At 44.8% G+C, this 12741-nt stretch overlaps 1 protein-coding gene across 1 annotated transcript; it reads left to right on the forward strand.

Moving 5' to 3' along the window:
- The first annotated feature begins 1218 nt into the window (after positions 1–1218).
- Positions 1219–12490, forward strand: LOC145350912 (uncharacterized). Its single transcript, XM_080200366.1, has 6 exons — positions 1219–1359; positions 1773–1988; positions 5140–5326; positions 7714–7863; positions 9558–9639; positions 10644–12490. Exons 1-5 carry the CDS (start codon positions 1317–1319, stop codon positions 9634–9636), a joined length of 675 nt encoding a protein of 224 aa, XP_080056492.1. The 5' UTR covers positions 1219–1316; the 3' UTR covers positions 9637–9639; positions 10644–12490.
- The last annotated feature ends 251 nt before the right edge of the window (positions 12491–12741 follow it).

The raw sequence follows: 12741 nt of genomic DNA on the forward strand, positions 1-12741 counted from the left end.
GGGGGTTGAGGAGGGGGAGGGCTGTGGAGGTGGGTGTGGAAGGCAAGCCAGTTAGAGGAATTCCTTCTGGGTCTGCCCTTAGTTGGACTCGCCTCGTGGAGTGGTGTTGGGGGAGGGGGGAAGGGGGGGAGGGGGGGTGCTTTCCATCGCCTTCATGTGGTCTCCGCCTTCAGTGACCAGTGGACACCGTAGGGGACAGACGTGCAGGCTGAACACAAGACATGTTATCCAGCTGTTTCCATACAGCACACTGGGGTTTGGATTGCCATATTGCCCACTGGCTTGATGTTGCTGTAGCATTTAATACATTAGATACGAAAGTTTGAGGTCACGTACCAACCGACTCAAGAACAGCTTCTTCCCTGCTGCTGTCAGACTTTTGAGTGGACCCACCTCGCATTAAGTTGACCTTTCTCTACACCCTCGCTGTGACTGTAACACTACATTCTGCACCCTCTCCTTTCCTTCTCTATGAATGGTATACTCTGCCTGTATAGCGCGCAAGAAACAATACTTATCACTGTATCCCAACACATGTGACATGTAATAAATCAAATCATTGAATCTCTACAGTGCAGAAGGAGGCCATTCAGCCCATTGAGTCTGCACTGACCACAATCCCACCCAGGGCCTATTCCCATAACCCTGTACATTTACCCTAGCTAGACCCCCTGACAAATCACTTATATAGAACATAGAACACTACAGCACAAACAGGCCCTTCGGCCCACAAGTTGTGCCGATCATATCCATACCTACCAGGCCTATCTATAACCCTCAATCCCATTAGATCCCATGTACTCATCCAGAAGTCTCTAAAAAGACCCCAGCGAGTTCACCTCTACCACCACCGACAGCAGCCGATTCCACTCACTCACCACCCTCTGAGTGAAAAACTTACCCCTGACATATGTTATTAACAGTTTGGACACTGTTCGTTGAACAGTTATTTTGATGGCAAAATCTGATTATTTCATTAAGGTTCTCCTTTGTGGATAGTTTAGACTGTACCTCTGTTTAGTTGGTTGGCAGGTTGGTAGGCGGGGTGGGTCAGGGGGAGAGGGGGATGTCTCCTCATTAGATCAGTTAGGTCATTTAGCCAACACACGCTGACTGGAGGCGACATTACATTGAGTCACGTGGGGTGTGGCGTTTGAGTGTCAGGCTGTTTAAATGAGGAGGTTGTGCAGGTAAACTGCACACCTGAGTCTGCGGGAGTAGCTCACTCACAACGCCGGGATTCAGCAGAGGAGAATTAGACAGGCACACACACGAGCCACACAGCTCACCTATCCTTCACAGCACGCTGTGTTAAAATGATCAAAGTGCACTATCTGTTGTTTGTGCTGTTGGCTGCAGGTAAAAAGAAAACTTTTCTTGAACTATTTGTATAAAGTTTTGGAGCGCGGAACGGATAAAATGTTTATGAAAGAGTGACTCTACAACTAAGCGTACTGCTATTAGTAATAAAAAGAAATATGTTTGAAACTAGTTTCTCTTTACAAACACTGAGCTGTGTTGTGAATTTACTTTGGAGTTATGTGAGGATAAACTAATTGCAGTTAGAATCGACTTGTTTTAAAGACCCGATTTTGCTGTAACTCTTAACAATTCTTCCTGGGTTCTGGGCTCTGTAATTCAGTAACCAGGCTGGAAACCGCAGGGTTTAGTTTTTCACTCTGTGGCGTGCCATCCTTGCTGACAAATGGTGATTGGCAACAGACCTGGAAACAACCTTCTGCCAAAAAGTATAAATATCTTTTGTGTTCCAGCTGGTGTTCAGTCGGTGGATGTGGGAACATCTGTGCCCGAAGAGGAGAATAAATTGTTGGTTTCCTCCGGAGCCCCCATTTCCTACCCCTCAACCTCCAGCCCCAATAACAGCCAGCAGTTAACCAATGACTCCAGCGAGGATTATGAAGATTATGAAGATTACGAGGACGAAGATGAACTGGCCTCTGAAGAATTGGATGATGGACCAGCAAAAGGTTTATAAATTCTTTATATAATATAATCTAATATCTATAGTACAATGTATTATGTTGTTAATATAATCTATTCAGGGTGGCACAGTGGTTAGCACTGTTGCTTCACAGTGTCAAGGACCCGGGTTCAATTCCTGGCTCAGGTCACCGTCTGCGTGGATTCTGAAGGAAGTCTCACACAACACCAGCTTAAAGTTCAACCAACTGGTGCTGTGAGACTTCTTTCTGTTTTCACCCCGGTCCCATGCCGGCATCTCCACATCATGCGCGGATTCTGCACATTCTCTCCGTGTCTGCGTGGGTTTCCTCCGGGTACTCTGGTTTCCTCCCACAGTCCAAAGATGTGCAGGTTAGGTTTGTTGGCCATGCTAAATTGACCCTAGTGACAGGTGGTTAGTAGGGTAAATAAGTAGGGTTATGGGGATTGTGGTCAGTGCAAACCCGATGGGCCGACTGGCCTCTTTCTGCACTGTAGGGATTCTATGATTTAAGGCCATTGTCTCTTCTGGCAAGTTTCCCATTTGACACCCGAATGTTTTAGTCTCTATTTGCTTTACCCACAGAAAGCTCTATTTAACGTTAGGTAGCAAATCGGAAAGTAAATATGAAAGTTCACCCCAGGCTAAACGTGAATGGCAGCTAAATGTAAAATGAATTGACGGGACACTGGAATGTGGCGACTTAGACTGTCAATTCTGGCATGTTAAAGTTCATGAGCAAGTTTTCCAATTAACCCAGTGTGAGGACAGTGGAGTACGTGCCTCAGTGACTCCCAACACACCTTAAGTAGACTTTATCAGTCCTGTAGTTAAAGCATGATCTGGGGATTAAGACAGGCTTCACAATGATACAGCTACCAAAATGATTTGACACTGTGACTGAAGTCACACCAACAATGATAATGGTTTTGGCATGAAGCGGTTTAGATTTTTAAGCGATTGAACCGTGACCAGGGAAGTGGGACGCTGGGACACTGTTGTCGTCACATTGAGTGTAAAACAATATTTGCATTTTCAGAGTGCTGCTGGTGCGCTGGGAGGCATCTCCCACTGCCCCAGGCAATTTAAACCCTAGTTAGAAAAATAAATGACCTTTTGGGCTCTCTGAATATCAGAAACGTTTAACTACTCGAAGGTGAGTTTGGCATGTTAAACTGGGGATGTGTCATAGGAAAGAAGATCTGTACCCCTCCCAGGCACCGTAACTGGACACTTTATAAAAATTCATTTACAGGATGTGGGTGTTGCTGGCTACAGCAGCATTTATTATCCACCAGTAACTGCCCTCGAGAGAAGGTGGTGGTAAGCTGCCTTCTTGAACCACTGCAGGCCATGCAGTGTAGGTACACCCACAGTGCTGTTAGGAAGGGGGTTGCAGGATTTTTGACCCAGTGACAGTGAAGGAACGGTGATATATTTCCAAGTCAGGGTGATGAGGGAATTGGAGGGGAACCTCCAGGTGCTGGTGTTCCCAGCTATCTGATGTCCTTGTCCTTCTAAATGGTAGAGGTCTGAAATGACACAACCGTTGTTCATAATAGTAGTAAGTAGTCTCACAACACCAGGTTAAAGTCCAACAGGTTTATTTGGTAGCACGAGCTTTTGGAGTGTAGCCCCTTCAAGGGGCAATGCTCTGAAAATTCATGCTATCAGATAAACCTGTTGAACTTCAACCTGGAGTTGTGAAACTTGTTACTGTATCTACCCCAGTCCAACGCCGGCATCTCCACATCTTGTTCATAATACAATAGAGAATGTTGGAAGAACTCAACTGGGCAGCAACCGCGAAGAGAAGAGATGAATATTTTAGATCTATGACCATTCATCAAAGTTGTAGCTATTGATCTCAGAGTTGGCAGTGTACCTGGAATAGTAATGAGGATTGCAGTTAGGTGAGGAGTAAGAATTTAGTGGAACTTGAACAAATATGTTTAAGGAGCTTCTGAGCACGTGTGTAACTGGCTAAAATACATCTAGGAGTGGTGGAATGAAAACTTCAAACGCCCCTGACCTGCAATGCTGTAAAGGATTGGAAACACTCAGAGAATCAGAGATAAGCATTTACAGACTATGATGTTTGATAATCCAACATCATTGTGCTTATTTAATGCCAGAACTTTTCAGAAGAACTTTCACTTTCAAAAGTCTCACTCTAAAGAGAGCAATGAGACCAAAGTCTGGAATTTATTGCTTAACCGTCAACTGTTTCTCTGGTGGTATCGAAGAATTGTCATAGTGATGACTTGAACATTAAAAAGATCTTCTCACTTTTATACTCAAGGTGCAAGTATTTGATACAAACACATAAGTCTAGCCTGTGTCACACCTTTTCCCCATGCCTTGATTCCCAGAACGTGTTCTGTGTTCATTCAATGGACACATTACTCCTTCCCTCAATCACAGATTGGAAGTTCTACCTGAAATAATTCCCATTCTGACAATTTGTCCGGCTACATCCAGGCATCTCCCAATCTCAATCGAATACCCAAATCCAAAATGGACATAAACTGACAAATAATTGGCTGCTAATCCCATACCAGTAGGCGCCAGAGTGTGGCGACTAGGGGATTTTCACAGTTACTTCATCGCTGTGTTAATGTAAATCTATTCGTGACACTAGTAATTAAACTTTTAAAAAAATTCTACTTTTGAGTTTTAAAATTAAAAATATCAACTCATTTCACCATCATTTTCACAACAGAAACCTGTAACCATGGAAACAGTATTTGTGATGTGGGCCGTATTACAGGAAAGCACAGTTCATCAATAAAAGAAAGTCTACATGGGTAGGGAAGTATTTTTTAGATGGACTTTGATGAAAATGCCATGAGATGATGGACAATAAATGGTGGCCAGCCAGCAACACCCATGTCCCACAAATGAATAAAAATTGCATCACAGCTACCAATCTACTGTGTGGCAACCCAGGTGTCAACAAATCTTATCTGAGATGAATTGTTTCATTAGTAAAGTTAGAAATGCATACATGTGTATGTGCACTATATTGTATGGGTATGTACGAGTGTGTGTGTACATTTATATAGGAAAATGTTTGTACTCTTTCAAAATGTTAGATTAATGAATACAAGCAATGGTTGGGGATGGCAAAGACTGTGAAATGCTTTGAAATGACGCATGTCAAATTGTGCTTCCAGTCCAACAGGTCGTTAAACCCAATAAGGAAGGCAGAAAGAGAAAGGGCCCTAAAAAATTGAAGAGTAAGGGAAAGAAAAAGAAGACAGGAAAAAAGAAGCAGAAAGATCCATGCAAGAACGAATACAAAGACTACTGCATTCATGGCACATGTCAATATTTGAAAGACCTCAACCAGCCATCGTGTGTGTAAGTCAATCCACGTACAGTGGGACCTCCTGAATAACCAGCCTGTGCTTTCTTATCTTCGTCACTTTGCCATTGGCTCAGTTTTTCATAAGATGATAAGAAATAGGAGCAGGAATAGGCCATTTGGCCCCTCGATCCCATTCCGTCAGGCAATGATATCATGGCTGATCTGCTTATGCCCTTCATTCCACTTCCCTTTCTGTTCTCCATAACTGATACCTCCCCCTTGTCCATCAGAAACCTGTCAAACTCCACATTGAATATATTCAGTGACACAGGTCCTCCTAATCTCTGACAAAGACAACTCCAGACATCAGTGGCCTGAGAGGAGAAATTCCTCCTCATCCCCATCTTAAACAGGAGACCATTATTTTGTAACTGTGCCCCCTAGTTCGAGATTGTCCTGTGAGGGGATCGTTCAGCATCTCTCCTGTCAAACTCTCTCAGAGTCTTTCAATAAGATCATCTATCACTGTTCGAAACTCCAACGAGTATCGGCACAACCTTTCCTCATCCTCAGCTGCCTGGGCTAAAAACTCCCCCCTCCCCTCAACATCTCCACCTCGATTACGTTTAAAATGCTTCTTCAAATTTCTCTCTTTGTTTAAACTACGGCCATTTGTCTTGATTTCTCCCCCTGTGACCTTGGGCAGGATTTGACCCCCCCGTGCTTGCCCTGAAACTGGAAAATTCCCACCCGAGGTCCACCTTCCGAGGTCCACCCCTCACCCGAGGTCCACCTTCCGAGGTCCACCCCTCACCCGAGGTCCACCTTCCGAGGTCCACCCCTCACCCGAGGTCAACCTTCCGAGGTCCACCCCTCACCCGAGGTCAACCTTCCGAGGTCCACCCCTCACCCGAGGTCAACCTTCCGAGGTCCACCCCTCACCCGAGGTCAACCTTCCGAGGTCCACCCCTCACCCGAGGTCAACCTTCCGAGGTCCACCCCTCACCCGAGGTCAACCTTCCGAGGTCCACCCCTCACCCGGGACATTTCCCAGGAAAGTTCACCCCTGTTACAAAAAGGTCAGTGAGGTTCTTATTGATCCTGCCATGGGTCACTCTGCAGCATTAAACGTGTGTTACAAAGGGGGTGATTCACTCTGAGTAAATGTCCATCGCAGGAAGCTCTGCTTCTGCTGCAGTGCATATTGTGAGATCCTTTCATTCATGGTGCTTTATTAAATTGATTTTCAAAATTCTTCACTGGGGTATTTGTCTTCATGGGACAGTGAAACACTATTTATCTCTTCTGATAGAACTATTTACTTAGCCCCAATTCCATCCACCCCCCCGATCACCCCCAAACCCTGCAAAAGTCTCTCTTTTGCACACAGCTTTAATATCCAAATGTCAAAGTCAACCCTGGCTGAAACTTATGCAAACTTTTGAAATCTGAGAGGGTGTGAGTTCAGATTGGAATTCTGTAAAATTCCGGGGTGAAGGCGCATAATCTGAGGTGGAGGGGTTTGGCGGCCCAGTGGTTAGCACTGCTGCCTCACTGCGCCAGGGGCCTGGGTTCGATTCCCGGCTCGGGTCACTGTCTGCGTAGAGTCTGCACGTTCTCCCCGCATCTGCCTGGGTTTCCTCTGCGTGTTCTGGTTCCCTCCCACAGTCCAATGATGTACAGGTTAGGTTGATTGGCCATGCTAAATTGCCCCTTATTGTCCCAAGATGTGTAGATTAGTGGGATTAACAGGTTATGGGGATAGGGCCTAAGTGAGATTGTTGTCGGTGCAGAGTCGATGGGCTGAATGGTCTCCTTTTGCACTGTAGGGATTCTATGAGTTTTGATCTGTTCCATAGAAGCTACAGCACAGAAACAGGCCATTCGGGCCAACTGCTGCCTGCTGGTGTTTATTCTCCATATGAACCTCCTCTCACCCTATCACCATCTCCTTCCATTCCATTCTCCTTCTTGTGTTTATCCACCTTCCTCTTAAACGTGTCTGTACGATGCACCTCAACCACTCCCCCAACCACACCACACTCTGACCGCTCTCAGGGTAAAAAGATTTCTCCTGAATTCCCTATTGGGTTTCTTTTATTGATAATCCTCGGTTCTGGTTTCCCCCACAAATGGAAGAATCCTACCAAACCGCTCCGTAATCTTAAAGATTTTTATTAGGCTGTGGGAAGAGTGGCAGTCAGTCCGACCTTTCCTAATAGTTGTACCTTCTAAGCCCTTATAAATCCTTGTAGCACTTTCTCCATTATCTCAGTATTGTTTTTCTAATATACGATATAACTCTGCACAGTGTTCCAGACACAGCTGCAATGTGAATGTGGTCAATATGAAATACTCTAATGCGTGACCCTGGATACTCGATGATATATTTTCAATCTTGCTGATCTTTTATCGCTCTATTCACATTTCTCTTGTTTAGATGCCTTCCTGGTTATCAGAACGAGCGCTGTGGGATTCAGACGTTACATGTGGTCACTGAGAAGAGGATTAACAGCCTCTCCATTGTCCTGGTGGTCGGAGCTGTGATGTTGCTCATCTTCATAATGGCCGTGATCTTTGTGACGCTGCGGTAAGCAAAACTTGAGAGCTTTTCCTTCCACACCGGCAACTAACCCAACTGTGTGTTAGTATCGAGAGTTCCCAATCTCTTATAATGCTTATGTTCACGTGACTGCCCCACTATATTCCACATTAAGTATAAGATGGTGGCAATATATCCACAATCAACAAGAAAGTTCCTTTGTGTAATGACCATGTTCATTCCCAATTGGTGCCAGCTCCACTCTGAGCTACTTAAAGCATTATCACTGCTTACAGTGCAAACCGTGACCCCCGCAGGAACTGATGAGGAGGGGGATTAGAATGGTTTAATTACACAACAATAACTGAACGTTAATGAAGTGCAATTTACTTCCTAGATACTCAGTGCAGCTTCACCAAGTGGCAACACAAATGCTTCCTCATAAACAGATATAAACTGAGATGACAACTTTGCAGTTGACCCATGGCGTGGGATTTCACAGCCTCGCTCAGGCGAGATCGTAAAATCCCACCTGAGGCCAACAGGGATTTCTGTTCTGGGAAAGTCGCCTGCCCCGGAATTGGGACGGGTGAGGATTTCAGCCATGGTCACTCTCATCTTTTCATTACGGAATCCCTGCAGTGCAGAAAGAGGCCATTCTGCCCATTGAGTCTGCACCAACTCAGCATCTTACCCAAGCCTCGCCTCCCGATCCCCGTAACCTCCAATCCACCTTAGTTACACAACTTGGGACACTATGGCTGGAATTGTACTGATTCCAGGGTGGGCGAGCCTGGGAGAACAGTATTCTCTGTTGGCCTCGGGAGGGATTGGATGAAACTCGTGCCGGACAAATTCTGCCCTATGGGTCAACTTAGCACGGCCAATCCACCTACCATGCACATCTTTGGAGTGTGGGAGGAAACCGGAGGAAACCCATGCAGACATGGGGAGAATGTGCAGACTCCACACAGACTCTGACCCGAGGCCGGAATTGAACCCGGGTCCCTGGCACTGTGAGGCAGCAGTGCTAACCACTGTACCACCGTGCCCTTCTGCCTGGTTATAACTGAGTGCCCATTTTAAACAAGGGGCCTGTAGTCGAGTCCATGCATTTGACAGCCGACACCTGTTGGAACTTGATCAATCCAACCTCTCTGGGTGTGCACATCTGGAAGTAATATTTCAGCATTCTTCATTCACTAAATCACAATTAAACCTTCTCAGCTGCACCTTAAAAACAATTTGAAGGCAAGCATATTAATCAGGCAGCACGGTGCCACAGTGATTAGCACTGCCCCTCACAGCGCCAGGGACCCGGGTTTGATTCCCGGCTCGGGTCACTGTCTGTGCAGAGTTTGCGCATTCTCCCCATATCTGTGTGGGTTTCCTCCCACAATCCAAAAGACGTGCTGGTTAGGGTGCATTGGCCATGCTAAATTCTCCCTCGTGTTCCCAAACGGGAGTGTGGCGACTGGAGGCTTTTCACAGTAACTTCATTACAGTGTTAATGTAAGCCTACTTGGGATCAAAATGAAAACTTTATTAAGAAGTATCGATACGGAAACAGGCCATTTGGCCCATCTGGTCCATATAATTGTTTATATTACACACAAGTCTCCTTTCCCCCACCCCCCCCATCAATGTTCCTGTCTCTTCCTTTCTCCCTCATTTGTTAAACAATATTACACTGTTTTCTTTCATCGCCACATTCCTAATAACATCTCTTCTTACAAAATTAGGAGAAAAATGCGGGTCGAACATAACGTCATGAATGAAGAGAAACAAAAACTGAGGACAGAGAATGGGATTGTAGTTTAAAGAGTAAGTTAAACTCATTCTGTGTTAAATAAAAAAAAAGAATTATCAGTTTTAGTGGGTTTTTAAACTCTTGTTCTAAACTGAAATGCAGTTAATAATTTTAAGTGGATTTGTTAAATGTAACGGGTGGGGGGAAACTTGTGTGGACCTCGATTTCACAAATCTAGTAATATACTCATGTTCCTGAGTACATGTTTAGAACTCATGTTCTACTTCACATGTAGTGGGAAGCTCCGAGACTCTGGAATATCCCCATCACATTGATGATGATCCTATCTGAGAAATGCTCGTATTAATGCTCTCATGCATTTTATCTTTAGAACATTTCCCCTCTATCTTAGCTCCTGGTTGTTTGGTGCTATTCTAAATGGAAAGTTTGACATTTTAGAACAAAGAAAATTACATCACAGGAACAGGCCCTTCGGCCCTCCAAGCCAACACCAACCATGCCACCTGACTGAAATAAAACCCCCTTCCCTTCTGGGGACCATATCCCTTTATTTCCATCCTAGTCACGTATTTGTCCAGATGCCCCTTAAAACTCACTATCGTATCTGCTTCCACTACCTCCCCCAGCAGTAAGTTCTAGGCCACTGTAATGAGTAGTTAACTTGACAATGCCATGAAGACACCAAAGCATTGATGGAATAGCCAAAACTGGCCAAGAAATGCACTGATGTCGCTCCCATTCCAGCAGTTACTCTCCACATTGATAAAGACTGAAGGAGAGAGTTCAAGGGATTATGCCTGAAACGCGTGTTCCTTTTGAATGTACAAATGGAACGCCCAATGCCTTTTCCAAAACCCTTTCCAAAATTGGACTGCTCTGACCTCAGCTGGTGTCTCAGTCTGCCACTATCTCCGCTTCAGTAGTCCTCAGTGTGTGTCTTCATTTTGTCCAACTTGAGGCACTTAACTGAAGATAAAAATAACAGAACGTACTGTATCTGCAGCAGATGCTGTTTGACTCACGTTGATGCTAACGGCTGATAAACTTGTATTTTCAGGAAGGCTGAATCCAGACCAGCGGAAGATATCCGGATAAATCGACCACCTGCATCTCTTATAGGATGTCCACTTCTATCTCCCTCTTCTGTTTCATCTCTTGATTTGTACAGCTATCCAAAACAGAAGTACACAAAGCAAAATTCAATGCTATGGCTGATGTCTAACATGTATGAAACAATAACAGTTTGATTTAATAGCCTATCACATAAAATAATAACCCTGTCTTCTTGCAACTCACAGGAGGCATAGTTAGGGTAAAAAATAGCACTGAATCCATGAAGGAGATGTTACCAAAGGTGGCCAAGTCTTTGGAAGAGGTAAATTTGGCACAGTATAAGGGCCCCCTCTTTCCCCCCAACACCCCCGGTGGGTTTTGAGGCATGGTGGGGGCGGAAGCTTGAACTTATATGGACAGGATTTCTTCTGGGATCCTATCCGCTCCAATCTGGATGTGATTTTGCAGTGGAACAGACAGACCTGAGATGGGAAAATTGCCCCACTTAAGTGGCTTTTTAATGGCATCTCCATTGGAAATCCCATTTTGACCTGGGTGTCCTCTCCTCAAGGACACCCCCAGACCTCTTCCACCCTCCTGACCTATCCCTCGATAATCCAATCGCCCACCCCCCCCCTCCCCGTGCCCCAGCGACCTCCCCAGGCTATCTGATTGGCCAGCAAGTGGAGCTTCCTTCCAAGTGTGAACGGAGATCCTGCCTGCAGCTAATCGACACACGACTGAGTGTGGAATAAGCCTGGGTCTGTCGGAGTCGGCGAGGCTGTGTTACCACCAACCCTCCAGACGGTGTGGATCAAGCCCCAGTCATCTGGAAAGTTCAGGTCTTAATGGAAGCAAGAGAAGGTTAGCGAGTGAATGGCAAGAGTCCAAAACCCAGGTGGGGTTGGAGACATTGTGGCCAATGATGGGTCAAGTGGAGAGGATAGAGTTTGAGAAATGTTGATTCTCAAATGCTGGTGATTACAGAGATAAGAGGGGGCAGGCCCTAGAGGGATTATTAACAAGTTTAGCAATTTTGAATGTCAGTCCTTTATGACTGGGAGTCAATGCAAGTCAATGAACACAGAGGGGCAATGATCAGACAAAGCTTGGTGGCCTGATGTTTTGGAACATCTGAAGGTTAAAGGAGGTGAGGATGGTCAATAAATTATTGGATTAAGGTGAACCTGGAGGTAACAAAAGCATTGAAGGAGGTTTCAGGAGCAAACCGGCTGGAGACTGGCAATGTTACAGAAATGTTAACACTGGGTAGCATGCAGATGAGAGAATTTGGAAACTTGATCTAGTTGCTGTTGTGTAAGAAGAGTTTATTGTGTATACTGTTGGCAGCTAATGAGAAGGATATGATTTGTGCTTTGTAAGTGGCTCAGATGCCCTGCACGTTGATGACTAGTTAACATGAAGCACGTTCGGAGAAACTTGAACCTGTCGCATTCTCACACAATGTTAAATTCAGCTAGGATTGCTCGATGGGAATCAGGACCGGAAGTTCTGTTTCTCCCAGCAATCTTTCCCTCTTGTATTCCAGGGATGCTGAGGCCAACATTAGTGTCCGCACAGTCCTGTCAGAGTCTCACACACTCAATGCCGAATAGGGTCAGCCCTTCACTGAGCCAGCCAGCTCTCTTCATGCTGACCCTTCACCTCCCTTACTCCTAGGATTGCTCAAAACTTGAGTTTAGAAATTATATCAAGAATTCCTTTAGGTTTGTTAATGTATTAGTATTTATTTTATTATTTAAAATTATTTATCAACTTTTTTATGAATTGTATGAATTTAAAAATATTATTGACAAACTAGATATTCAATTAAAAAGGAATTTGGATAAATCTGTCTTGGTGTTGATTTGAAATTTTTCCCTTGACAGTGTTTGGAAACCAATGTCTATTTAAAGCACATTTTGCAAAACAGAAACTCACATTTCAATATGAAACCGAAACCTATTGGGAAATGTTTCAGAAATTTGAGTTCACCTCACTGTCGGGAATGATGTTCTGTATTAAACTCTCCAACTTGTTACTTGTGGGAATTTACCTCCAGTCCCTTTCCTGTATGACCCAATGTGTATTTCCAAATCCTT

The sequence above is a fragment of the Carcharhinus amblyrhynchos genome, chromosome 1, assembly GCF_965287045.1.
Source record: "Carcharhinus amblyrhynchos chromosome 1, sCarAmb.v2.hapA, whole genome shotgun sequence".
NCBI lineage: Eukaryota > Metazoa > Chordata > Chondrichthyes > Carcharhiniformes > Carcharhinidae > Carcharhinus > Carcharhinus amblyrhynchos.

What these genes read in the sequence shown, in the direction of transcription:
- LOC145350912 (XM_080200366.1), top strand. Translation starts at nt 1,317, where the DNA reads ATGATCAAAGTGCACTATCTGTTGTTTGTGCTGTTGGCTGCAG. An exon ending in GGATGATGGACCAGCAAAAG is followed by an intron (nt 1,989 to 5,139) that starts GTTTATAAATTC and finishes TTGTGCTTCCAG; the next exon opens with TCCAACAGGTCGTTAAACCC. An exon ending in CTCAACCAGCCATCGTGTGT is followed by an intron (nt 5,327 to 7,713) that starts GTAAGTCAATCC and finishes TCTCTTGTTTAG; the next exon opens with ATGCCTTCCTGGTTATCAGA.